We start from the raw sequence: 27,745 nt of genomic DNA, 5'->3' as shown, positions 1-27,745 counted from the left end.
TGGGGAAAAAAAAAGAGCCAGAGGGCAAATGGGAGGGCAGGTGTTTGAACTGAGAGGGGTAAGTAACAGAAGTCCGTTATTGCCAGACATGGCGGTGCACCCCCTAAGTCCCAGCAGTTAGGAGGTAGGTGCAGCTGGATCTCTGTGAGTTTGAGGGTAGCCTGGTCTACATAATGAGTGCCCTATACCTATTATTCCAGAATTTGGGAGCTGGAGGTAGGAGGATCAGGAATTCAAAGCCAGCCTTAGCTACAAAGAATTTGAGATCAGTCTGGGCCACATGAGATCCTGCCGAAAACAACCCAAAAGCTGGGTACTGCGGCAAGTATCTGTAACCACATGTGAGTTGTTACAGAGACTGTCTCAAAACAGGACACACGTTCAGAAGCTTACAGGTGGGTACAGAAGCTGCACCCTGTAACCCCAGCTCAGAAGGCTGAGGCAGAAGGATTTTCAAAAGCCCAATGGCAGTCAGAAACAAATAAGACCAGGTCTTAAAGATGGCTCGCCAGGAGGTAGTGGTGCACACCTTTAACCCCGGCACTCAGGAGGCAGAGACAGGAGGATCTCTGTGAGTTTGAGGCCAGCCTGGACTATAGAGGGAGTTCCAGGGCAGCCAGGCTGTTACACAGAGAAACCTTCTCTTGAAAAACCAATGAAATAATGGCTGAGTGGAGCTGGGACCAGCAGAGGTTTTCAAACAGGGATGGCATTGCTCAGGAAGGTCCAGTATCTGGAAAATTGTCTTTGTCACCTCCCCTCTCTGTGACATTCAGAGGACAGACAGCCCTGGACCTCAGCTAAGCTGAGGATTGAAGGCACGTGCCGCCCACTGCCCAGCATTGATCCATTATTGAAGACAAAGACTCAGAGGATTTAGTCTGTCACGTGTCTGCTTTGCCCGCTGACCCACCCAGCCTCTTGCCATGCTCTGGCTCCCTAGTGCCCTTGAAAAAAGAATCCCAGTCAGGCCTCTTTGGGGATTCAGGTCCCAGAAGGCACGGCTGGGCTGTCCCCACATAGGATACCATCCGTAAGTAAAAGGCTAGCCTGGCCTACAGTGAGATGAGTCCAATACTTTCTAATGTCAAAAGCCGACCACTGCTACTTCGACAGATTGGACAACTGACAAGGGCTAGTTCAGGGACCCAGCGCAAAACCAAAGGCTGCTCAACTACTCATCACCGGCAGGTTTCTGCAAACGCATTTTTTGTGGGTTGTTTCATGTACCTCAGGCTGGCCCTTACCCTGCCTCCACCTCCTACATGCTGGGATTACAGGCCAGACACACACGGATTTGTTTTCAGACAGGGTTTCTCTGTGTACCCGACTGTCCTGGGACTCTCTGCAGACCAGGCTTGCGTGTGCCTCCAGAGCACTGGGATTAAAGCCATGTGTCACCACTGTCAACACAAGTGATCTTCGCAGACTAGGGGTGGAATCTGGGATTCCAAGCAAGCACTGTACCAGCTGAGCCCAGCTACAACCCACACGGGCTCCGCACTCGTGTCCAGAACTGGGCCTAGCGTGGAGTGGGCACCAGTCATTGAGTGTTTATTGAATACATGTATTACTGAATAGGAAGAGGTTTTGAGTCCAGTGTAATACGGCAGAGGGGAGCGAGTGGACAAGAGGAGGGTTTGACAGAACGCTGGGGCCTCATGGGGAGAGGCTGAGTTCTGTTGTGCCTCTTCCTTAGTCGTCCTTGAACCTCCAACCCCACTGTTCCCATTCTGCAGATGAGATAACCAAGGCTCAGCAAGCAGAACCACAGGTTGGGGTCAAGTCCCCAGCTCCCTGGCTCACCTGCAGGCCAAGGGCCGGGAAGGAAAACCCCAGGTCGGCCAGGGAGGGCTTTGGGAATGAGAGGGACTCTCCTACTAATTATTGGGTAACAGGCTGCAAATGAGGAGCTGACGGGGGGGGGGGGCAATAACTTAAAAACCAGAGGTGACAGTGGCAGCTCCCCGAGAGACCTCTGCAGAGGGACAGGAGTATATACAGGGATTTGTACAAAGTGCCCCGCGCCAGCCTGGGGCGGAAGGGGGTTAGAGCATAAAGGAGAGGGGAAAGTTTCTGCCTGTGACCCCCCACTCCCTGCACCCCCAAGTTCTGTCTCGTCATTATGCCTGGCAGGTCTCCCTGAATGGGATAATTTCCTCAGTTTCCCTTATCACTCCTATCCCCAAAGTCTCCTCAGCTCCTTGCAGCAGAGCAAGATGGGGGTGGGGCACGAGAGGCCCCAGGAAGGTGCCAGCTCCCCCTGCCGAGCCTTATTTCATCATGTCATATGTCCCCACATCCACCAATATAATCCGAGGAAACTGAGGTCAAGATACGGGGCACCCTCTCCTCTGTCCCCCTTTCCTCTTGGAGAAGTAAAAGGGAACAGAAAAAGAGGAAGGGACCCAGGCTGTGATGGCGGCGGCGGCGGTGGTGGTGGTGGTGGCGGCTCAGAGTTCGAGGTCATTGGAGATGCGGGTGACGAGTGTGCGGAAGGCCAGGGCGGTGCCCGCCACTCGGCGGAAGAGGACGCCCCTGAGGCCGGGCCGGGGCAGCTGGCACACCTCTACTTCGAAATGGGACAGGGGCTCGGGCCCGCCCGCACCCCCGTGCAGGCAGGCCAACAGGAACGGCTGCGGTTGCCGGCATCGGCAGCGGGCAGCTGCGGTGGCTTGTCGCAGGGCAGCCATTAGGGCCTCAGGAGGACGAGAGCTGGTCAGCTTCACACTCCAGGGGAATCGGAGCAGCCTGGGGGCGGTTTCCGCTTTATCCCAAGGTAGATGGCAACTGAGGAGGGGACAGGAGGGATCAGACAAGGCAGAGGAGGTCCCGCATCCCCAACCCCACCCACACAAGGACATAAAGTGTTATGAAGATTGCATTGCATGTCCATGCAACTAGGCCCACCCCGCCCCCCAACTATGGGCCAAAAGGGTGAAACTCACTCTAGAGACCAGGTTAGCTTCAAACACAGAGATCCATCTGCCTGCTTCTGCCTCCCAAAGTGCTGAGATTAACGCAATGTGCCACCATGCCTGGCTATGTATGTGTATGTATATGTATGTATGCACGCACATGTGAGGGCTCACACACACAAAATCTTTTTTTTTTTTTTTTTTTTTTTTTTTGAGACAGGATCTCACTGTGTAGCCCATGCTGGCCACAGTCTGAGCCAAGGCACGGCATCCTGTAGCTCACAGGTCTCAGGGGCCTCTCATCTCTCTTTGGTTTGGCATAGTCAATGTTCTGGCTAATAAGTGCATGCCAGGTATGTGCATAGGACCAAAGCGGGCAAACCAGAGCCCCGCACTCTTCTGGCCACAGGCATCAGCTTAGAGACAGACATGTCACCTACACCCAGCCAATGAGACTCCCTGGTGGATTCTGAACTGGTGGTGTGTCAAACTAAGCAGGGTGGAGTAAACTGTAGCGCTGCCTGCGTTTGTAAATAAAGTTTTATTGGAATATACACATACAAATTAATTTTTTCCTCATTGTAGGGCTGGAGTTTGGTAGGCCAGGTGAGCAATCACCATTGAGCCATACCTGAAGGCCTTCACTGGGGGATTCTAGGCAGGGGCTCTACCAATAAGCTACATCCCAGTTCCCAAGCCCCAAATTTTGAGACAGGCTCTCACTAATTTGCCCAAGGCTGGCCTTGTGCTCTTTGTAGCCTTGGCAGGTTTGGAAACTGCATTTGCTGGATCGGCAGACCCGTGTGACTGCAGCCAGTATGGATGTAACACTGTACTATGGCACAGTGAAATCTATTTGTTTTACAGACACTATAGCTTTTGTCCTAGAATGGCACAACCCAGTAGGGGTAAATGAGAAAGACCGGGCCTCCACCAATACTTAGCTATTCCGTGACTGGATTTGCCTACATGCTGTAGGCAGTGGATTGAAGATGCGGGTAACAGATCAGAGGACAATATTGGAGGGACATTAGGCTGCAGGTGGGACAGGGCTCAAAACACTGACGACTATGGGACAGTGTGCAGATGTGATGTGGCGGAAGTCAGTCTCAGCACAGGTGGAGGGGTCCCAGGATATTCCAGCAAGTTGGCTTTTAGAGCATGAGATGGGGCCTTAGAAAGGGTGAGTGCACACAGGCAGGGTGGGGACCACACTCACCTTGTGACCTCAGGTCCCCCGATTCTCTCAGGTTCGTCTGCGACCCTAGCGGAGGAGGGAAGAGACAGAATGTACATCTGGACATGAGCAGCCCCTCCCCCTCCCCACTGCCACCAGACTCCAGGCAGCCTCTGCTGCAGCTCAGGCGAGAGCTGTAGTCTGGGTTTGATCCCTTCCATCCAGAGCGGGGTCCACACGTAAATGGTTAGTGCAGGTTGGAGAAATACTGAAGGATTTGAAAGATGAAAAAAAGGGGCAGGCAGACACACGTACACAGAAAAAGGCATAGACACACTCACACAGACACGCACAGATGTTCAAATGACAGACACATTCCTTAGAGAGCTCTCTACCACTGAGCCACACCCCAGCCCCTCACTGGGGGATTCTAGGCAGGGGCTCTACCACTGAGCCACACTCTAGCCCCTCACTGGGGGATTCTAGGCAGGGGCTCTACCCTGAGCCACACCCCAGCCCCTCATTGGGGGATTCTACACAGCAGATTTACAGCTGAATCATGTCTTTCTCTTCCTCAAACACCCCATCAGCTCTATTCTTTTTGAAATTTTCAGACATAATCCCTTTCTATATCCTGGCTGGCCTTGAACCTGGGATCTTCCTGCCTCAGCCTCTCTAGAGCTGAGACTCCGGGTCTTTTCCCGTCAGAACTCTCACTAACTCGTGGCACACGTGTGTTCCTTCCCTCCTCTATTAGAAGGGCGGCTCCGTCACCGTGGCGATGTTTCACATTTTCCAGCCATGCGGGCACACAGTGGGTATCAATGGGTAACAGAAACACAAAGGACAGTGGCTGTCTGAGCGATGTCCTTTCTGAGTCCTCACAACCACCCTTGGAAACAGTTTCTGTGGTCACTAGCTTCGTGTTGCAGAAGAGGACAGAGAGAAGCTAAAAGGCTCGGTCTAGGTTGCTGATCGGAGCTGATACCTGCCCCGTCCATCCGCCGGCAACAAATCCTACACACAGACCCTGTACCCGGCTTCCGCCCACAGGGCTCCTCCCAAGGTCCCACACACACTCAGCCAACCATGCAGACATAGAGGGGGAGCCAGAGCAGAGCGGGACTTACTGATTTTGGATCCCTGGGGCAGAGAGGCGCCCGAGACACAGCGGTTAGAGTTCTGTCGTTTAGAGGGATCGAGGGTAACCCTGTGGGGTCAGGGGGTGGAAGGGGTGGCAGGAGGAGCAGACGACCAAGAGGTCAGATGCAGGAGGCAAAGCAGAGAAGACAGGTTAGGCCCCACCCCCCCAACCGGCCCACACCAACACCCCACATCGGTGCAGCTCACCTTCGGGTCAGTTTGGAGGTCAGCTTGGTGAAGAGGTTGGTGGTGGGGCGAGGCCGCCCGGAGGGCAGGGGCGAGGCCTCGTGGGCCAGCGTGGGTGAGGCTGGGGGTCCATTCTGCACACCCCCGCCACTCCCGCCCCCTGCCCTCCGGTCTCGGACCTGGCCCCCGTGGAAGGTGCTACGGATGGTGGAGCCTCGAGACAGGCGGCTCCGCTCTCCCGATGGGGGAGCCAGGCTGTGACTGGAGGGAGAGGCAGGAGGCACCCGTGAGGTACCGGAGCTGTGGGCAGAGAATGACACGTCAGGTCGGGGTCTAAATTCACCCTCCAGATTTTCCCATCCTAGTTCTAACCAGACCTGACTCTGCTTAGCTTCCAGAACTGTAACACCAGACCTCCAATGCGTTCATTCCCGGGGACCCCCAAGCTCAGCCTTGAGCTCAGAGGCTACTGTGCTTCCCTAGAATCCACCTGCCCCCTTCTCTCTTAGCATCCAAACCCTTAGGGCTAGCAGGAGTCATACACATGAAGTCTCCTCCTGGAGACTAGTTTCCAACACTCAGTGCTTCGAGGAGGAGTCACGTGACTGGCCTCTACCCAGTAGGTTGCTAGCCACTGTTCTTTATACCATTTCCGGACCATGCCCTCAAAGACGCTGCTGGGAGACCTGCACTTGGCACAGACCTCAACCCTGAGCAGGCGCCCACAGGGACATGGACAGGTTAAGAAGAGCCTGTTCTTGGATTCTGTCTCAGAAATCATTTTGAAGCCATGGCTTTCTCTGCAGCTTAGTCCTGTTCCCTGTGAGAACCTGAAGGTCACATCTCAGGCTGATCACAAGTTAGGACTCACACTGGCTGAGCAACTTTAGACAGGGAACTTCAACTTCTCCCTGCTGCAAAATGGAGGGATTAGGACCTACCCAGTTTCTAGACACGGTCAGGCCACCCAGAGAGCCGCTGCTTGACCAACCCCCTTGATTGGTATTTTGGTTTTTAATTTAGTAACTACCAAATAATCTCCTTGTCATTAAATGCCATCCAAACCCTGGGTAAAGGATTGTGCGACCTGCGGGCAGTTAGTGCCAGTCCCATTTAGAGAAGAGAAACTTGCAATGTCCCCGTTAACCCAGTGCTGAGCATCCCCAGGTTCACACTGATACCCACAAATCGTAACACACACGCATCCACAGCTACATCCCAGAATGCACTGGGTACCAGTGAAGACGGTACCCAAAGCTTGGTAGCGGGGGAAAAAAATGTCTGGCCTGAGTGGGGCAATTCATGCTTCCTCTCTTTTCCCTTTCCTTCAAAACAATTTTTTTTTTAAATGTGCATGGGTGCTTTGCCTGCATGTACGCCTGTGCACACGGGCCTGGTGCCTGCAAAGGCCAGAAGAGGATACCGTATGTCCTGGAACTGAGGTACACGGCGAGTCACCCGTGAGCGCTAAGAATTAAACCTGGGTCCTCTGCGAGAGCAGCCAGCGCTCTTAACCTCCAACCATCTCTCCAGCCCTCTTTCTTTTTATGTTGAGACACAGCCCAGGTTGGCCTTAAACTGCTGATCCTCCTGCCTTCACCTAGCCAGAGCTGGGGTTATAAGCACGTGGTACCTCCCCTGGTATAGGACAGGCATCAGATCCAAGGCTTTGGGCAGTTAGGCAAGGGTTAACCAACTTAACCACTCCCCCAGCACTCATTTAAAAACACAAACAAACAAACAAAAAACAGGATTTCATGCAGTTCAGGCTAGCATTGAACTAGTTATGTAACCAAGGTTGACCCTGCACTCTGGTCCTCCCTTTCAGGTGTGTGGTATCATGGCATGTATGCATGCATGTGTGTGCGTGTGTGTATGTGTGTGTGTCTATGTGCACGCAGTCACTCACTTCCTATTTAAAATCTCCACCTGGTTCCCAGGCTCCTGGCTGCGGACAGGGTGGCCTACCTTCACAGCACTGAGATCTGCCCGTAAAGGGCAGGCTGATGCCGCTGGACATACCCACCCTCTCCCTATGTTCCCTTTTGTGCCCAGAGGCTCTGTCTCGCGTACCTGTTTTCTTTGCCGTTTGGCAACAAGGATGGGCGATCAGCCCCTGGCCGCTCCGTGCAAACATAGGTGTTTCTGCGGGTCATCATGCTGGGGGGGAGGTTGTTCTGTGGAAAGCACACCGAGAGGGGATGGAGGATGAGAAGATGCCTCCCAGCCTCCCCACCTTGCTGCATTCTGCCACGACACACTTCTTTCCCTTGCAAAGATTTATTTTTATTATTTCATGTATATGGGTGTTTTGCCTACATGGATGCTTATGTACCAGGTGTGTGCCTAGTTCTCAAAGAGGCCAAAAGAAGGCGCTGGATCTCCTGGGACCTGAGCTACAAACAGTTGTTAGTCATCATGTAAATGCTGGAATTGTACCAGGCTCTCTGAAAGATCAGTCAGTGCTCTTAACCACTGAGTCATCTTTTGAGCCTGATATTTCTGTTTAAATTTTTTTTTTTTTTGGGTCTTTGGAGACAGGGTTTCTCTGTGGCTTTGGAGTCTGTCCTGGAACTAGTTCTTGTAGACCAGGTTGTCCTAGAACTCACAGAAATCCACCTGCCTCTGCCTCCCAAGTGCTGGGATTAAAGGTGTGTGCCACCACCACCCGGCTTCTTCTTCTTCTTTTTTTTGAGACAGGGTTTCTCTGGGTAGCCCTGGCTATCCTAGGACACACTCCTCTGTAGATCAGGCTGACCTCAAACTCAAGAGATCCACCTGCCTTTGTCTCCTGAGTGCTGGGATTAAAGGCGTGTGCCTGGCCCTAATAATTTATTTTTATTTTATGTGTACTACTGTTTTGCCTGCATGTCTGTATACCACCTGCATGCAGTGACCTCAAGAAGCCAGAAGGGGGCATCAGATTCCCTGGAACTGGAGTTACAGATGCTTGTGAACCACCAAGTGGGTGCAGGGAATCCAACCCTGGTCCTCGCAAGAGCAGCCAGTGCTCGTAACCACTGAACCATCTCTTCGGTCTCCTTTGTGTGGGATGGTTTCATGTATCTCAGGTTGGGCTTAAACTCTGTAGCTGAGAATGGACTTCTGATCCCCCTCCCTCCCCCCCTCCCTCCCTCCCAGGTGTGAGTTGAGCGGTCTGTGCAGCTGCCTGCTGGGTAAGCAAGCACCTACTGGCTGAGCTACGCTTCCATTCTTCTTCCACCCTTCCCTGGGACTCCTGTGGGCGTGTCACCTGCTCTAAACGCCCCCTACTTCCCTACACAGCCCCACAGATCCCTTCAGGTAGAGTTCCATCAGCGGCTGTCAGTGCCAGCTCAGGTGTGCAACCCCCCACTGCCTTCCCCCCCCCCACTTCAGAGAGCAGCAGGCTCCCGACACACTCCAGACAGCAGCAGACCAGCCTTGCCATCCAGTACCCTTAGCGAAGACTTGCCTAAAGTTGGAACTGCAGGGGTTAAAGGCATTTGCTGCTCCTCCAGACGACCTGAGTTTGATTACAGCATCCACTCCCAGTGTCTCACAACTGCAAGTTAATTCCAGTGTGTGTGTGTGTGTGTGTGTGTGTGTGTGTGTGTGTGTGTGTGTGTGTGGCGCCCTCTTCTGGCCTATTTTGGTACTGCAGGGATGTGCCCTGCCCTGAACTATGCCCTCAACCCTGAGATTAACTACAATCCCCCCCCCCCCCAAGACAGGGTTTTCTGTAGCTTTGGAGCCTGTCTAGACCAGACTGGCCTTGAAATCAGAGATCCGCCTGCCTCTGCCTCCCAAGTGCTAGGATTAAAGGCTCCTTATTCTTTTCATATTTATATTTTTTTTCTTTCCTGAGACAGATTTCTCTAGCCCAGGCTGGCATGGAACCCACAATTCTTCTGCTTCAGACTCCTGCGTGCTGGTATTACAGGACTGCCCTGTGCCCAGCTTGAGGGATGACTTCTGTGGTAAGGGGCGCGTGTGTGTGTGTGTGTGTGTGTGTGTGTGTGTGTGTGTATGTAGGCGGGAAGGGCGAGTGAGCACTGTTCATAGGTAGTGTCATTTGTGTGTGCTACATACACGTTAGCGAAGATCAGAGTAGGAGGGGGTCTGGGGATGGGGCAGGCTCTCAGCAGTGGGGTGGGGAGGACTTTCATCCCTCCCACCTGCCCGCCACTCACAGGGGTACTCGCGCTGTCCTTCCGTCGCTCAGGAATCTCTGCCTTGTTGGGGTTGTGGGCACTGCTGACCATGGGGCTGGAGGGGGGCAGCCCCCGACTCCCGCTCCCGGCTGCACTGCAGCTTGCTTTCCGACCCGGCAGCCGCTCTTCTTTGAGCTCCGTCTCCCCAGTGCTGGTTGGGCTGCGCTTCGGGTGCAGCGGGGCAGGGGACGGGCCACCTGGTACAGGGATGGGATCAGTTAGAGCTGAGGTCACCAGAGACACAAGAGGGGATCTAGGGGGTCCCCAGAGACACAAGAGGAGGCACTTCATAATAGCTGCACTTTCTTTTGTTTTCCTTTTGAGGGGGCAGGTTTTTTTCAAGACAAGGTTTCTCTGTATATTCCTGGCTGTCCTGGAACTCAGAGATCCTCTTGCTTCTGCCTTAAGTGTTGGGATTAAAGGTGTGCGCCCCCAAGGCCCGGCTGGCTACAGTTGCTAATGGTGAAGTATTTGACATCACTGTCTGCCTCAGGCTGATCTCTGTGAGTTTCATGTCATTCTGGTCAGTCAGCTCTACACAGAGAGCTCCAGGCTAGCCACGGCTACATAGTGAGACCTTATTTCAAAAAGTAAATTGTTGGTAACGGTGATAGTGTCTAGAACCACTTGGAGAATCCAGCCAGGGACAGTCTAGTTTGCCTGTGGAAGTATCAATGTGTGTGTATGTATGTGTGTGTATCAGTGTGTGTCTGTCTGTGAGGTCATTATGTTAATTAGGATGGGAAACCCTGCCCACCTGGCGGCACCAGGCCCCACGAGGGGACTGAATTGTCTAAGAGTGGAAGTAGTGTGTTGAGCACTAACACCCACGCCCCCAGTCACTGCTCTGGGATCCTGACTGGACACAAGGTGACCAGCTCCTGCAGCTGTGACATCCCCACCAGGACAGACTGTAACCCTGAGCTAAATACAGCCTTTCTACCTTAGACTGCTTTCCCAAGGATACTTTTCCCACAGCAAAGAAACTAAATTTCAGATTTCCATGGACGGCCACGCACCACATCGTTGTGGAGAGACAAGAAGGCAGGCTCTCGGCAGTGCATTGTGAAAATGTTCTGTGCTCCAGCTATAGAGCGCCCATCCCCACTAGACTTAAAAAAAAAATAAACCTTATTTATTATGCATAGTGTTCTGCCTGCATGTATGCATGCAAGCCAGAAGAGGGCGCCAGATCACATTATGTGAGCTCCCATGTGGGTGCTGGGAATTGAACTCAGGACCTCAGGTAGAGCAGCCAGTGCTTTTAACCTCTGAGCCACTTCTCTGCCCTCTAACTAAGTTCTTTTTTTTTAAATATTTATTTATTCATTATGTATACAATATTCTGTCTGTGTGTGTCTGCATACCAGAAGAGGGCAGCAGCTCTCATTACAGATGGTTGTGAGCCACCATGTGGTTGCCGGGAATTGAACTCATGACCTTTGGAAGAGCAGGCAATGCTCTTAACCACTGAGCCATCTCTCCGGCCCCCTCTAACTAAATTCTTATCAAAGCTCTGACTCTGACTAATGGGCTAGGTCCCCGTTTGGACCAAGGAAACGATAAGGTGAGGTGAAGACAAACTCAGGAAAACAAGGAGGCAAGAAAGATATTATCAGTTGCTTGGGTCAGCATGTTTTTCTAAGATGCCAGCCTTTTCTGAGCCCACCTCTGGACCCATGTTTGTGAGGCAGGATCTCAGGCGGCCCAGGTTTGATTCCCAGCACCCACATGGCACCTAGCATTCCTCCCCTCTCGAGCCGGGTGATGTAGCCCGCTTGTCATCCCACCACCTGGAAGGCTGAGGCAGGAGGATGGTGAATTTGAGGCTGGCCGGGATTATCTAGTGAGATTCACAACTCCTCACAAAAATCTATTTTCCCCGGCATCTGTAGCTGCTTGTGATTGACAGTCCAGGCTGGGCTGGACTTCCGGGGCGGGCACTCACAGAAGTCGCTGTGCCGGCGTTGGCGGTGGTAGGTGGAGGACGAAGCTCGCTGCCCTTTGTTGTGGCTGCTGCCTTTGCTGGAACTTGTCCCATTGGTGGTGTCGCTGGGCGCCCGCACCCGTGCCAGGGCCAGCCCTGGGGCACCCCGGTCCCCACCCTCCTACAAGAGAAAACACAAACGACACCTCAGCCCTCTGTCTGAGCTGCCGACCCCGAGTCCCTCCATCCCAGGCCTGAGGCCCCACGACCTCTGACCTCAGTCTTCCTGCCCAGCAGGAGGTAGGTGGCGGTCACCTCGTTGTACTTCTGGCTGGTCAAGGCCTCTTTGATTTCTTCCCGTGTGTAGCCCATACCCACCATCACCTCTGGGAGATGGACGGAGAGAAGAGTCAGTCTCCTTCCCCAGGCCGTCCCTTCCACCCCTGTCTCTCAACAGTGTCTGCTCCTCTCCCCTCTTCCAGGGGCATAGGAATTTTTTTTTGGGAAGAATAGTCCTTCCTTAATGGGTCCAGTTTGCTAAGCCCCACCTGTTCCTACCCAGAGTAGGTGTGTGACCCAGGTCGGACCAATCATTGTCCAAACCACAAAGACACAATGGTTAGGTCAACACATGCACACCACCAAGTTTTGACAAATCAAAACCACTAGACCACACTGATAGCTTCAGAAGTCATATGATAGGCACTCTTCCACTGAGCCATGCCCCCATCCCCTCACTGGGGAATTCTAGGCAGGGGCTCTACCACTGAGCCATGCCCCAACCTTGAAGTATTAGTATTACAGTGGTATTTTCTATGGTTTGCAATCATAAAAGCTGACTATGTGGTCATGTTCCTATGGTGGTCCATTTCTTTTTTTTTTTTAATTTATTCTTATTTTATGTGCATTGGTGGTCTGCCTGCATGTATCTCTGTGTGAGGGTGTCAGATCTTGGGGTTACAGACAGTTGTGAGCTGCCATGTGGGTGCTGGGAATTGAACCCAGGTCCTTTGGAAAGATCAGTCAGTGCTTTTAACCTGTGAGCCATTGCCCAAGCCCCCCTGGCGGTCCATTTCTTTAGCAATGAAACAGAAGGTTCTTTATCTATCTATCTATCTATCTATCTATCTATCTATCTATCTATCTATCTATCTATCTATCCAGGCTGGCCTTCAGGTTGTTATATAGGTAAGGATGACCCAAGTATTCGGATTGCAGGCACACACCACCATGCTGGGTTATCAGTGGCTTATTTTTATTTATTTACCTATTTATTTTATGTGCATGGATGCTGTGTCTGTATGTATATCTGTGTACACCTCAATGCCTGGTGCCCTAGGGGGCTAGAAGAAAGCACTGGGTCCACTGGGACTGTTACAGATGGTTGTGAGCCACCACGTGGGTGCTGGGAATTAAACCTGGGTCCTCTGGAAGAGCAGCCAGTGCCAATCTCTCCAGCCCCAGCGATCTGTTTTCTGAGCTTCACAGTCAAAGCCAGGCACTGAAGTGAGCAGGTATGTAGATCAACTCCTTCCCCTACATGTTCAGTGCTGAGCTGGCTTGTGTGAACATTGCCATTTCCTAGATAAGGACTAGACGCACAGAGAGGGCAACACTTGGGGTTACACAGCTCGAACGTGCTGCAGGAATAATACATTCCTCAACTGCTGCCCCTCGCTCAGCGATGAGCTGTGGCAAGACGCTGCCCAGCAAGAGAGGCAGCGATGGCAGCCTTGGCTCTGCGGCACTGCACCCGAGCCGAGCCGGCGGAACCTGCTTCCTTGACGCTCACCAATTCTTTTGGTGTCTCCGAAGTCCTCCTCGGGCTCCGTGTATGGCTTCAGCTCCTCACCCTCATAGCCGATGTTGATCCATTTGTCTTTCATGATTTGCTGAGGGCAAGGGAGATCGGTGTCAGAAGGGACCAGAAATGTGACATAAGTGGGACTCCCCACAGAGTCTACCACCCCCAAACTAGGGCTTGTTGAGGCTTAGCCAGCTATTCCACCCCCCACCCCCAAGTCTTCCCTACCACCCTCCTCCGCATCATCTGGGTCCCCAGAACCCTGTAATCATCCTAGGAGTTCATTAGCTTAATTACTGACGTGGGGGGGGGACCCGCCCAAGGGCCTCCTCTCTGCTGTCTCTCTCCCCTTAGAGCTGGGGCCCAGCCCCAGGCAGGATGGATAGAGCCATAGGGATCAGGAGACGGGAAGGGGTCCAGAGAGCATGGGGGGGCTGGGGCTCACCTCTAGGGTACAGCGTTTTGCGGGGTTCAGCACCAGAAATCTCCGCAGAATGCTCTCGCAGTCTGTAGACATGTAAAAGGGGACTCGGTACTTTCCTCTGAGGACACGCTCCCGCAGCTCCTGGGAGGACAGGATAGGAGAAGGCACGCTAGCCTCCGTAGACAGGGCTCACCCCTCATCCCCCCCATTCCACCTCATCCCACCTCTGCAAACAAGGCTCACCCCTCATCCCCCCCCACTCCGCCTTACCCCCACGTTTGTAGACAAGGCTCACCCCTCATCCCACCTCTTGCAAACCACCTGCTCCCCACCCTCACGCCCAGACCTCTGGAAGAAGTTCCAGCCCAATCAGTAAGGGACGCTTAGCTCCACTCTCCTGGCTATACTCTTATCTGCGAGATGGGGGCACCTGAAAAGCAGGAATTTAAAAGTCCTCCCCAACTTCAAGATGGAGTCTCACAGAGCAAGCCTCAAACCCTGCACTTCTGAGCTTCCCCCCCATCTTGAGAATGCGGGGCCACAGGTGTGCCATGTCTAGCTTATGCGGCACTGTACACCTTGACCGGCAGTTAGCTGAGCCGCATCCCCAGGCCCTGAGCAGTTTCTAGGTCGAATTTTTTTTTATTAAAAAAATTTTTTTTTTAAAGCAGGGCCATGGTGGGGCACTCCTTTAATCTTTAAACAGAGGCAGGAGGAACTCTGTGAGTTCAAGGTCGGCTTGGTCTATAGAGTGAGTTCCAGGATGGCCAGGGCTGTTACAGAGATAAACACCCTGTCTCAAAAAACTCATGACAGGGTTTTGCTATATAGCTCTGGCTGTCTCCCAAGCGCTGGAATTGAATGTTTCACTATACCCAGCCTTCAGTCTAATTTTGTTTTTTCCCCTTCAGAATCTTGAAGACAGAATCTCACGCAGTCCAGGCTGGCCTCAAACCTATTGTATAGGCAAGGATGATCCTGTCTCTGGCGTGCTGGGGTTACAGGCATAAGGAAACACATTCCCTTGATGCAGCGGTGGGAAATGAACTTAGGGCTTCCTGTGAGTTAGGCAAGTACTCATTCAAAAAAGGTAGAGGCTCAGTCGTAGAGGGAACAGCACGTGAAGACCAGGCTTACACTGGGAAGGGACCCCGCCACTATCCTCACCTAGTACCTGTCTCCTACACAGCCATACTGCTAATGTCCATTTATTCTGGGGTTTGGGAAAAAGAATTCTATAGATGAGGCTAGCCATGAACTCACAACCCTCCTGCCCCAATCCCCTAAACATCCCATTCTACCGCATTCAAAGGGATACTCTTTTATTTGGTTTTTGGTTTGTTTTTGTTTTGATTTTTGTTTTTCTTTTTGGTTTTTTAGAGACAGGGTTTCTCAATAGTTATGGAACCAGTCCTGGAAACTGCTTTGTAGACATTGATCTCACAGAGATCCGTCTGTGTCTGTGTTTATCTGGGCATGTGTGTGCAATGCCCACAGCAGCCAGAAGAGGATGTTCGATCTTCCTTGGTTCTGGGAATACAACTTGGGTCTCTAGGAGAGCAGCGAGTGCTCTCAGCCTCTGGGCCACCTCTCCAGGGATTTGCCTAAGGGATTCATAAAGAACATGACAGAGCCATGAGGATGGTTCAGTGGCCAAGAGCTTGTCAGCATCTGTGCGGATAGGGATTCCAATCCCTAAATCCCACCAAAACACCAGCTGCACATGGCGGACGCCTGTCCATCTAGCCTTGAAGACAGAGAATGGGTCGCCAGAGCAAGTGGGCCAGCGAGAGCAGCCACACCAGAGAGCTCCGTGTGTGACTAAAAGATGCAGCCTCACGGAGCAGTGTGAGGAAGAAAACCTGAGGCTGGATCTCCACAGCATCCGCAGGTCTGGAGATGGGTTCGGTGGCTGATGGTGATTGCTGCTTTTTCAGAGGACTTAAGTTTGGTTCCTAGAACCCACACGGGGCAGTTCATACCTTCCTTTGGTGACTCTAGTTCCAGGGGATCTAACACCCCCTCTGGCCTCTGTCGGCACCCACACAAATGTGAGCAAACACAACAGGGTATGAGAAGGGCCTGGGGCAGCTGAGCTGTTAGCCTGAGCCTTTGAAAAGGTCTTGGCTTTATATCTAAACTTCCTTTCTCTCTGCTCCGGGACCCCTCAAGCACATTGCAGCTTTGCCTCAACAAGGGAGAGAGAGGGCTGCTGTTACGGAGTCTTGGACGAAAGGAGGGGCTGACCGAGGGACAAAGGGCTCAGCTCTTTATGCTGGGACAAAAAGTTAAAAACAGTTCCTGCCCACATGCTCTCCTGCAGTGGCCAATCCTCCCTGGCACAGGGAGCTGCTGAGGAATTCCTCCAGGAACTACTCAACAGGGGCCATAAGACCAACTAGACTGAGGGACACTCTGAAAATCACTGACCTGAAGCCAATCACAAGTCAGATCACTTAGTGCCCCAGAGAAGGGTTAGGGTCATGGCTCAGTGGTAGAGCCCCTGCCTAGAATCCCCCAGTGAGGGGCTGGGGCTCAGTGGTAGAGCATTTGCCTAGAATCCCCTAGTGAGGGGCTGGGGCTCAGTGGTAGAGCATTTGCCTAGAATCCCCTGTGAGGGGCTGGGGTGTGGCTCAGTATTCCTCAGACAAATGATTTCTAACTGTGGCTGGTCCGATGAGGGTCAGCAGTGTTTCAATGTTGCATTTCCTGTGTGTGACCAGCCACAGGAAAATGTCCATAGTCTGAGGAGATAACGGCCTCAGCCTTGAAGGACAGAGGGACACAGTGTCTACAATGAACTGTCCAGCAGGCATCAATAATGACATGGCTACGTGCGTACGCAGTGACAGCAGCAGCCCTCGGCTGGATGTCAGCCAGCACGGCCCTCCTGAAAAGGACTGGCCGTCTCTATTCTCTCTTTGCAGCTTTTCTGTGTCTTGGCAATGTTTCAAAGCAAAACTTCAAAGGGGGCAAAAAAAAAAAAAAAAACAAAAAAAAAAAAAAAAACTTCAAATCAATCTGATGACACCCTCCCCACAGTTCCAGTAACTTCCAGTTATCTGGGTTCTGGGTTCCTCCCTAGAACCAGGCAGCAACTGATAAAGATTTTCTATTTTGCTCATTCCTTTTGTTTCCGCCGAGATCCACTGAAGAAATGTCCAGTAAACTAAGATGAAATCTTTTTGTGCACCTTTTGTTTTTTGTGGTGCTGAGGGAGCAACCCAGGGCTTCCTGAACCGGCTACAGCCTCAGCTCCCTTTGACTTCTGTTGAGACAGTGTGTCACTAAGATGCAGGCCAGCCCCTGCCTCAGCCTCTTCGGGGCTAGAATATCAGGCAGATCCCATTCTATACAACAAAAACCATTCGTGAAAGCACAACTCTGAGGAGTTGTAGGGTGTCTGCTGAGCACAAAATCATCACCACTAATAATTTCAGGGTATTTTTTTTTATCATTTTAAAAGAAGCCCTATAAAAGTGGCTCAGTGGTAGAGCCCCTGCCTAGAATCCCCCAGTGAGGGGCTGGGGCGTGGCTCATGGGTAGAGCCCCTGCCTAGAATCCCCCAGTGAGGGGCTGGGGCGTGGCTCAGGGGTAGAGTACTTGACCCTCAGTTCCATCCTACACACAGCAAACCTCCGAGCCCTTTAGCTGCTCTCCCCTCCCCCATCCTGACCTTAGGCACCCACCATTCCACTCCCACTTTATATGGACTTCCCTATTCTGGGTATCACACGGAAATGAAACCCCACCCTGGCCCCTGTCACTGCTCTTGTGGCTCACCCCTCCTGCCACGTTTCTGCCCGTCACACACAGTAGATCTGAACAGCCTCAGATGGGGCGTGACCCAAAAGTTTCTAATGATTTGTTTTTCACCAGAGCTGGCCACGACTAGAACCCAAATCCACCAGCTGAGCAGCTCACAGCTTGATCCCCAATATCTCTGGTCCCACGGGCTGGCCTGTAGGCAGGCACCCAAGTCACCCCAAGTCACCCCTGCCCCTGCCCGCCCTGTCCCTGGCACCTTAAGGTTGTGCCCATCGAAGGGCAGGGAACCGCTGACCAGCGTGTAGAGGATGACGCCCAGGCTCCAGATGTCCACCTCTGGCCCATCGTACTTCTTGCCCTGGAAGAGCTCTGGGGCAGCGTACGGGGGACTCCCACAGAACGTGTCCAGCTTCGACCCCAGCGTGAACTCATTGCTGAAGCCAAAGTCAGCGATTTTGATGTTGGCCTCGGCATCCAGCAACAAGTTCTCAGCCTGAGAGGGAAGAGGAGGCCAGCGGATCAAGACAGAGGTTCACTCTGAGCCTGGCTGATAACTGGCGCTGCTCCTGCCTCTGACTCCCCAAGGCTGGGATTACAGGCACGAGTCACCACACCCAGTGTAAGTGCGCTTGTTAATACAGCCTGTGGTTCTGGCAACACCAGGTCATCGCTCTTCAGACTGAGCCGTGCCCGCAGCCTGGTCACATTTTCTTTCATGAATCTGAGGCGCTGCAGTCCAGCCTTCACCTTAGTTCTGATGGTCTTGGATGAGCACTCTGATCAATTCTAGTCTCCTCCACTAGGTGGCGAGCAACCTCCAGATCAATTCTCATCAACCTAGCAGGTGATGCCGGCAAAGTGCCTGCCTCACAGAGCAAGCATCCAGTCACAGACAGAACTAGTATCCAAAGCCATTCCACAGTGGGCTTCATGTCTGCAAGGGGGCCTCCTTTTTGTGTTGTTGAGACAGAGTCTATGTGGTTCAAGGTGGCTTTGACCTCACTACGTAGCCAAGGCTACCCTCCCAAGTGCCTTGCCTCCTTCTCCAGAGAGCTGGAATTACAGGTGAGATCCACCAAACCCAACTTCTCCCAGAGTTTTTTTTTTTTTTTTTTTTTTTTGGTTATTGTTGTTTTTAACTATTTTGATATAGGGTCTCACAGAGTTGAGGCTGGCCTTAAACTCTGTTGATCCCCTTTTGCCCCCTGTGGGTGAACCTGAACACAGGACCTTGCAAGTGTCAAAAAAACACTCTATTACAAACTGAGTTCAGAACCCTTGGCTTTGAACTCCTCCTGCCTCTGCCCCCAGTGTTCTGGAGCTAGCCCCAGGGTTTCTGGTGTTGTTTTTTTATTATTGTATGCAAGTGACTGGGGAGTGGGAAGGGAGGTGTACATGACCTGTGGAGGTCAAAGGTTAACTGCAGGGTCAGTTCTCTCTCCTTCCAGCACTTGGGTCCCTGGGGATTGAAGGACTGATGGGCGGGAACAGCAAGCATCTTTATCCACTAGGCCACCTCTGGACCCTCCCCAGGGTCTTCAGACTTCAGAGTTGTCTTTAAGCCCTTAGTGCCCAGCCCAGCACATGGTAGGTGCTGACGAAGGGTGACCCAGACCGGCTTGCACGGAGCCTACCAAACTATCAGGTCTTAGATTTCTGTGTTCTTTGATTGGGGGTCTGAGGAAAAGCCAGACAGGCTGCCAGGCTTGGCTGCAGCAGGAGGCTGGGCCCTAGGGGTTGCTTTCCCATGCCCTGGTGCTGGCGCTGTGGCCTCTCTGTCACCCTAAGATCCCAAGACCCTGTGGAATTGAAAGCCGAGTTCTCACTCACAGACGCCAGCGGACAGAAGAAGGAACAATGTCAGAGGCACCTCAAGGCCCCGAAGGCCGAATGCTGATACCTTATCTCACCCGCCCTTCTGAGACCAGCCCAGGACACTTGTTCCCAGTCCTCCCACCTCACAAAGGCCTGGGAAAGAACCCTGGGTACTGGGTGGCAGCTCGGGAGCATGAGGCATGGCTGGCAGGGCTGGGGTGCCTGGTCACGGGGGAGGGGCTTACCTTCAGATCCCTGTGTACAATGTTCTTCTGGTGACAATAGTGCACGGCAGACACAATCTGCAGTAGAAGACAGTCGGCAGCGCTGAAGCCACCACTGTGGCTGACCGCCACACCCGGGACACCCCCCTGGGGCCTCAGTCAGGTCAGAGAACAGGGGACCCAGACAAACTCCAGCACCTGACACCTGAAATTCAGTCAGATCACAAGCGCGCGCGGGCACACACACATATACACACACGTCTATGGGACTAGGCCATGTGTGGAAACTCCCCAAGTGCCCCTGTTGGAAACAGTTGTGTGGGCCCAACTCACTAGGGCTACCATCCTCACCCCGAAAAGGCAGCCCCTGATGGAGGTCCCACCCCATACAAAGGGCGCTCTCATGCTTCACTTGCAAGTCACACGGGCTGACACGCCTGTGTGTCTCATACCTGCACTGGATCTTTGCACCCTGAATCTGTCCCTCACATCTGCGCATCCTCGCACTCGGGCCTCACACTGCATATCCAGTCACCTGACTTCTGGTGTGTCCTCTCCCTCCATATACACTCTCACCCACCAATGTCCACACCCCGACTTGTGCCCTCCATGGAATCTTCCACACCAGGGCACTGCACGACACACCCAACACAGCACCTGCAGGCCCTGCTGCCCTGAAGCCCCACTCCCACCCTGCCCTCCAGTGGATGCAGCTATCACACACCCACACACGTACCTCATAAAGGGCCCACAGACCTTTCTGTGTGTCTTCTATGAGACTGTGTGTGTTTCTGCACGCTCACACGCATGTGAGTGTGTGTGCGCATGAGTGTGGAGGCCAGAGGTGGACATGGGGTCTTCGTTGTTCTCCACGTTATTTACTGGGCAAAGGTGTCTCTCTGGCTAACCCAGAGCTTGCCAATCAAACTAGTGCAGTTCCCCAGCCACAGTAATCCCTGACTCCTGAGTGCTGGGATGGAGCCACCACGTCCACCCCTCCTGTCCACCCCACCGGTGTCAGGGAGCCAAACTCTGGTCTGTGGCTGGCTCAGCGGTGCTGCACCTCCTGAGCCAGCTCCCCAGCCTTTCTCTCACGACTGGGTCCCGTGCAGCCCAGGCTAGCCTCGAGCTGAGGTGGCCGAGGATGACCTTGAGCTCCTGATCCCCTGCAGCAATCCTGAGTGCTGGGACACCCCAGCTCTGCCATCCATATTCTGGTACTTTTCCCATCCTTCCGCCCTCACCCCAGGCCTCCACATCCACACACCTGTATACCCACGCTCATTACCAGCTTCCTTGGGTCCCCCACAGCTTCTTCCCACAGAGCCCCTGCATACCCCATCCCTGTGCACAGGCATCTGCAGAGTGCCCTCCTTGGTCCTCACTCAGACCTTCTTCCCAGGAGCTTGTCTCACCTGTCGGAACTTGGCCCGGGCCTCTTTCTCCTTCATGCGGCCGTGCGACACGAGGTAGTCGAACACTTCTCCTGCAGATGGAGGGGAAGAGGGGTCAGAGCTGGAGCCAGATGGCATGAGGGTAGGGTATGGTGTGCAGAGGGGTGCAAAAACAGGACATGGGGTGTAGAGAGTGTGTGAGAGCAGGGCGTGGGGTGCAGGGTCTGTGAGAGTAGAGTGTGGGGTGCAGGGGTGTGGGAGCAGGGCATGGGGTGCAGAGAGTGTGAGAACAGGGCGTGGGGTGCAGGGGTGTGGGAGCAGGGCATGGGGTGCAGAGGGGTGCAAAAACAGGGCGTGGGGTGCAGAGGGGTGCAAAAACAGGGCGTGGGGTGCAGGGGTGTGGAAGCAGGGCGTGGGGTGCAGGGTCTGTGAGAGTAGAGTGTGGGGGTGTAGAGAGTCTGTGAGAGCAGGGCGTGGGGTGCAGGGGTGTGGGAGCAGGGCGTGGGGGTGGGGCTCACCTGCGCTGGCATATTCCATCACGAGGTACAGCGTCTTCTCGGTCTCTATCACCTCAAAGAGCTTCACTGGGAGGGGGAGGAGGAGTGGGCAGGGTCAGGTGAGAGTGGAAGGGCGGCCGTTCTCCCAGACCCCATAGTCACCTGCCAATCATCACACGCCTTCCCCCGGAACCCTCAGTGGCCAGGTTTTCCATGCTGCTCAGCCTGCCTTTCTCTACACGACAGTTTCAGCTCGATGAGGCTGGGATCTGTGCCCACGTTGCCAGCAATCAGCAGTTAAGCAGTAAATACAGGTCAGGGTCACCTCCAGGGGAGCTAAAGTGTGTTCACCCCTACCTAATGACACTGTATGCGCGGTTCACATAGACCCGAATGCAGTGTGTGAGCCTTGATACAGATCCGTACTCCAGAAGACAAAACACAGGCTCAGAGGAATGACGGCGCCACAGCGATGGGGTCTCTAATACAGTCCCGCTCTCCCTTCCCAAGGCCCCACCATGGCTGGCTTCCGGGCCAGCTCCGCCATCTCCTCACCGATGTTGGGGTGGTTGAGTCCCTTCATGATTCGGACTTCTCTGAACAGCTGGGCAAGGCCAGAAAAGAAAAACAGACAGTAGTGAGGGGTGGTGGCTTTGGGGATCCCCCGCCCCCAGGCCCGGTGAAGTCTGAGTTCTACCCGAACTGTGCTTCCCTGGGCCTCACCTTCTGCAGGCTACTGGGGTTCAGCTGGGTTTTATCAATGATCTTGATGGCGACCTAGAGGAGGAAGAAGGCGGGAAAGTCAAAATCCCCCGGCTCAGACCACAGGGGCTACATGAGAGGCATGCAACATTTTCTCAAATTTTCTGAAATATTGAATGTTAAAGTCTTAATGGAGCTGAGAATGGTGGTCCATGCCATCACACCAACAATGTGGAGGCAGAAGGAGGGACCAGCCTGGTCTATACAGCAAGTTCCAGGCCAGGAGTGGCTGGAGAGGCGTTTCAGCACAGTGACCGCTCCTGCAGAGGGCCCTGCCGACGTCAGTTCCCAGCACCTGCCTGGCAGCTCCCAACCATCAGTGAGTCTAGTGACAAGATGTCTAACATCTTCTGGCCTCCTTGGGCCCCTGCACTCTTGAGCACACATCCACCCACAGAAACACAGACACACAATTTAGAGAAGTGAGTAAATAAACGAATTTCATATCAGGTGTGGTGGAACACTTGGAGGGCAGAGGCAGGGGGAATCTCCGTGAGTTCTAGGCCTGCCAAGACTACACAGTGAGACCCTGTCTCAAAAAGGAAAAAAATAAATAAAAAGTAAAAATTTAAATTTAAAATAAATATAACGGGGGGAGGGGAGCAACCTCTGGAATGGAGTCCGCACCCACATATGGGGAACAGCTTGTGCTCGCGCCTCGGGGAGCGGGCCCCGTGCCCTTGCGGGATTCGCACACATGGATTTTTGAGAATTCTGTCAGGCACGTTCCATGCCAGCACTGAGACGATCATATGGTTCCTTTCATGTGTGAAAGTGACAGAGCACAGGAATAAATTGTGGAACGACAAAGAACTCAGCTTTCCTGGGAGGGGCCCAGCGCTGCCATCACAGGGCTGGTGCTAAGGCTTTTGCGGGGTTCCATCCCCGATACTGTGTTTGAGATGCTGGGGGAGCGAGGGGAGGATGCACTCCTGCAAGGTGTCCTCAGACCTCTCTGGACAAATGTGCACTCACAAAACATAAATGAAATTAAAACTACAAGGAGCTTTGACTTAAGCATTGGTCAATCTAGAAAACCCTATCGCAGAAAAGGGTTTTAGTTTGAATTTACACTGACGATCAGCCTGCTGGTCTGTTTCTTAGGATTTGTTTTGCTTCTTAAAAAGCCCCAATGAACTGGAATGAACTCTGTAGATCAGGATGGCCTTCCAACTCTTGGAGATCCACCTGCCTCTGCCTCTTGAGTGCTGGGATTAAAGGTGTGCGCCACCACCATGACCTGGTTCTTAGAGTTCTGGGTTGTATTGTTTATGTGGTCCTGGGCATCAAACCTGAGGCCTTTTACAAGCCAAGCAACTCCCTCTACCACTGAGCCACACCCCAGCCCCTCACACTCCAGCACTGGACGGAGTGGGAGGCAGGACAGTGGATGCCAGTAGCGTGTCCCATTTAAGTGAAAGAACCTGTCACAAGGCAAACAGATGAGGGGCAAAGATACTGATGTCATGTCTGGTCCCTCCCTCTTACACACATATATACAACAAAGAAACAAGACAACAAAAACATGCAAAACCCAAAGAGGAAGCCAGGCAGGCAAGAAAAACTTGTAACCCTCTTTTCCTATTGGGGCTGTTCTGGAAAAATCTGAGCAAGCTGGGGCTGGACAGCTCAGTACTTAAGAGTGCTTACTGCTCTCCAGGAGAAAAGTGTCTGTCCCGGCCCGGCACCATGTCAGGAAGCTCACAAGGGTCTTTGAGCATGTGCACATGAAATTCAAAATAACAGCCAGTGGTGGCGCACGCCTTTAATCCCAGCACTCGGGAGGCAGAGGCAGGCAGATGTCTGGGAGTTTGAGGCCAGCCTGGTTTACAAGAGCTAGTTCCAGGACAGGCTCCAAAACCACGGAGAAACCCTATCTCGAAAAACCAAAAAAAAAAAAAAAAAAATTTTAAATTTTAGGTCACGCCTAGTGGCACACGCCTTTAATCCCCTCCGAGGCAGGTGGCTCTGCTGAAGTTCAAGGCCGGCCTAGATTATATAGGGTGTTCATGGCAGCCAGGGCTATGTAGAGAGACCCTGTTTCCAAACAAAACAAAACCAACTTTAAATCAGAGCAAGTGGGGGAATTCTCTATGGTTAGAAGGACAAGTGGGACCAGTCCAGACCTCACACCTCCTGAACTCCCCTGCCCTGCGTCCCTTGGTCACCAACACTTACCTCCCGACCAGTCAGGATATGCCGGGCCAGCTTGACTTTGGCGAAGTTGCCCTTCCCGATGGTCCTCAGCAGGCGGTAGTTGCCCACATGGGGTTGTTCCTCGGGGCAGGAAGCGATAGAATTCCGGCAACGGGCACCCAGGGATCGGCTGGACCAGGATGGCCCTTTGTCTGAGGAGCGGCCACTGCCCAAGGTGCCATGCTGTGGGTAGAGAAGCATATGAGTTGTCCCAGTCCACCCCACTACAGTAGCACCCGAGGGCCAGGGTGGGTGCTCTCTGGAGCTCTGGCCAGTGTGCCCTCCTGCCCCTTTGCAAACTCGGGCCATAGAAAAACTATGCTTTTGGGGCCTCCCCCTTTCCCACAAAGAGGTCTCCAGTAGGGCTGTGCTCGGATGGCGGAGAGCTTGCCTGGCGGGCATTACGCCCTAGGCTCTAGCACTCTGGTTGGAGAGTGCGGCAGGTGGATCAGGAGTATGCAGCCATTACAGGCTGAGTTCCAGGCTAGCCTGGGCTACCTACATAGCAAGCTACTCCTTTGCTTTGTTGAGATAGGCTCTTCTGAAGCCCAGGCTGGCTTTAAAGTGGTTATGTAGCCAAGGGTGACGTCCCAGACGCCTGCCTCCACTTCTCAATGGCTGGGATGACCTCGTCTCCCATGGCCTCGTCTAAGGAAAAACCAAGTGCTGGGGAAGGATTCCAATGGTAGGTGGAGTGCTTGGTGCCCTAGCACATGGCTCAGGGTTTTATGCCTAGCAATGAACAAAATGGGGGCTTCTAAAGAGCCCCACGCTCCCCTTCTCACTCCTGTGACCGCCAGCATCCTCAGACTACTTTCTTCTTCAAAACGTGGCTGACCTCAACCCCGAATGAACATTAACCTCCATCCAGACACAACACCCCCTTTCTGGCCAGCACAAATCCCAAACACCCCATTTCATCCGTCAACACCCCTGGCTCGGCCCCAAGTCTGTTTTCCTTGGGGTGGAAAATGGGGAAGGTGGGAGAGGGTCTCACGTAGGTCAGGCTGCCCCCCAACTTGCTATGTAGCCAAGGCTGACTTTGAATTCCTGATGCTCAGACTTGGCCCATCAAGTTCTGAGATTACAGGCCTGTAGTCACCGCACCCGGCCTTCCAGCCCCTCAATTCTGCACCCCGCAAACATGTCCTTACCTCATTCCCAGCTGACCATCCGGACATTTTTATGGTGGTCGCCTCACTACCCAATGCCCAGCTTTCTGTGGTTTGGAACTCTAGCAATGAGCCAGAGGGTGGTGGCCCTCGCCTTTAATCCCAGCACTTGGGAGGCAGAGGCAGGCAGATCTCCGTTTGGGGACCAGGCTGGCCTACAGAGTTCCAGAACAGGCTCCAAAGCAATGCAGAGAAACCCTGTCTGAACAACCAAACCAAAACCAAACCTAAAGCCAAACAAACAAAAAACCCTCCAGCAACACATTTTTTGCATTTTTCTTTCTTTGTTTTTCGAGAGGGAGTTTTAAGCAGCCCAGGCTGGCCTTGAACTTATCAAGTGACTGGAAGTGACCTTGCTAACACTGAACGCACCTATTTCAACAGTGTTTGCCTCTCTTGTGGTGTCCTATTTATTGACATATTTTTCTTTTTTTCCTCTTTCTTTTTTTGGGTACTGGATCTCATTCTGTAGCCCAAGCTGGGTTGGAACAGCAATCCTCCTGCCTCTGCCTCCCAAGGGCTGAAAATACATGCACGTTGAACTTTATGTTGCAGTTGAGACAGGGTCTCCCTGTAGCCCAGGCTAGCCCTGAGCTTCAGATCCTCCTGCCTCAGCCTCCCAAATGCAGGGATTGCCAGCCTGGGCCACCATGCCCAGCTTGCACCTAATTAATTGACCTTCCTGATCACCCCACATGTAGACGTGAAGAGAGAAATCGACTTGGAATGGGTGAGATTCGGGGAGTTTCTGGGAGAGTCTTAGATGGGGTGGGGGCTGACTCTCCATCCCTGCTGCCCCAGATTCTCCTGCAGACAACAGAACTCTCCATTCTGCCCCAACGTCCTGTGCTGGCCATTCTGTCCACCTCTCCACGAAACATTGTTTCATCCTGACGGCCCTCCGCCACCCCGCCTGAGAGGGACGAGCGCCCTACCCTGCCATCTCCCACTCCATCAACTCCTCTGTCCCTCCCCAGCCTCTCCAACGAGGTGACCTGCTCAGGCCCAGCTGCCCTGTCCTGATTGGGAACCTCCGGGGACTGGGCCTTCCTTTCTTGGCCAGATCTCCCTCTGTGTCGCCCTCACGGCGGAAGGAAAACAGGACACAGGACACGGAGGAAGGGAGAAGGCCGGACAGCCAGAGAGCTGAGGCTTGGGCTCCCGTGGCAGGGAAGCTGTGCCAGGCCTACAGCAGCAACCAGCATTTCACAAGCATGGACAGCCCATGAATCATGTCAGGGGAAACTGAGGCCTGGAGAGGGGATCTGAACCCAGTCATTTTGCCAAACTGACATGTTTTTACATGTGTTACATTAGACAGACCCATACTTCCACACCCGTTCTTGTCTTTGGCTCATTCTCAGGTACTAGAGAAGTACTCCTCCATGGAGCCACAATCCAGCCCCTCCTGGAAGGTTCTAGGCAGGGCCTCTACCATTGAGCCACATCCCAGCCCCTTGCTGGGGGATTCTAGGCAGGGGCTCCATCATTGTGTTATGTCCCTAGTACCCCTTCTCTTGTATGATGTATGTGTGTGCAGGTGTGCTCCCCTGTGGAGGTCAGAGGTCAGCTTTGAGCCTCTTCCTCTGTTATTCTTTTCACTAGTTTTTGAAACACTTTCTTTTTAAAAAAGCAAAAATAACAAAACTGTTTTTAATTGAACCATCTATTTTTCTCCCCTCCCCTCCCTACCCTTCTACCTTCTCCCATGATCACCACGCTCCCAATTTACTCAGGAGATCTTGTCTTTTTCTACTTTCCATGTATGTCTCTCTTAGGGTCCTCTTTGTTGTCTAGGTTCTCTGGGATTGTGAATTGTATACAGGCTCGTTTTTCTTTGCTTTATGTCTAAAAGCCACTTATGAGTGAGTACATATTACATTTTTCTTTCTGGGTCTGGGTTACCACACTTAATACTATGTTTTCTGGATCCACTCATTTGCCTGCAAATTTCAAGTTGTCATTATTTTTTTCTGCTGTGTAGTACTCCACTGTGTAAATGTACCACATTTTCCTTATTCATTCCTCGGTTGAGGGGCATTTAAGTTGTTTCCAGGTTCTGGCTATGACAAATAATGCTGCTATGAACATAGCTGAGCACATGTCCTCGTGGTACAATTGAGCATCCTTTGGGTATATCCAAAA

At 52.9% G+C, this 27,745-nt stretch overlaps 1 protein-coding gene across 2 annotated transcripts in view; it reads right to left on the bottom strand.

Moving 5' to 3' along the window:
• Window positions 1-1,504: 1,504 nt before the first annotated feature.
• The window catches only part of Mark4 (microtubule affinity regulating kinase 4), a 30,046-nt gene continuing 3,805 nt past the window's right edge, over window positions 1,505-27,745 (bottom strand). Inside the window, exons 2-18 of one of the 2 annotated variants that reach the window (XM_050126302.1) lie at window positions 24,411-24,611; window positions 22,194-22,247; window positions 22,026-22,074; window positions 21,492-21,557; window positions 20,995-21,065; window positions 19,601-19,657; window positions 17,797-18,033; window positions 13,794-13,913; window positions 13,337-13,436; window positions 11,821-11,930; window positions 11,566-11,725; window positions 9,597-9,814; window positions 7,498-7,601; window positions 5,446-5,724; window positions 5,226-5,305; window positions 4,138-4,182; window positions 2,579-2,790 (exon numbers count right to left, since the gene is read on the bottom strand). In XM_050126302.1, coding sequence (XP_049982259.1) covers window positions 2,726-2,790; window positions 4,138-4,182; window positions 5,226-5,305; window positions 5,446-5,724; window positions 7,498-7,601; window positions 9,597-9,814; window positions 11,566-11,725; window positions 11,821-11,930; window positions 13,337-13,436; window positions 13,794-13,913; window positions 17,797-18,033; window positions 19,601-19,657; window positions 20,995-21,065; window positions 21,492-21,557; window positions 22,026-22,074; window positions 22,194-22,247; window positions 24,411-24,611 — 2,016 coding nt within the window. In that variant the 3' untranslated portion in view covers window positions 2,579-2,725. Of the gene's footprint in view, window positions 2,791-4,137; window positions 4,183-5,225; window positions 5,306-5,445; window positions 5,725-7,497; window positions 7,602-9,596; window positions 9,815-11,565; window positions 11,726-11,820; window positions 11,931-13,336; window positions 13,437-13,793; window positions 13,914-17,796; window positions 18,034-19,600; window positions 19,658-20,994; window positions 21,066-21,491; window positions 21,558-22,025; window positions 22,075-22,193; window positions 22,248-24,410; window positions 24,612-27,745 lie in introns of both variants that reach the window. The other variant, XM_050126301.1, reaches the window with a different exon arrangement.

Source organism: Alexandromys fortis, unplaced genomic scaffold, assembly GCF_014885135.2.
Source record: "Alexandromys fortis isolate MF-2015 unplaced genomic scaffold, M_Fortis_MF-2015_v1.1 scaffold_240, whole genome shotgun sequence".
Taxonomy (NCBI): domain Eukaryota; kingdom Metazoa; phylum Chordata; class Mammalia; order Rodentia; family Cricetidae; genus Alexandromys; species Alexandromys fortis.
Note: the sequence above shows the minus strand (reverse complement) of the source record. Positions and strands in the feature narration are given on the sequence as shown.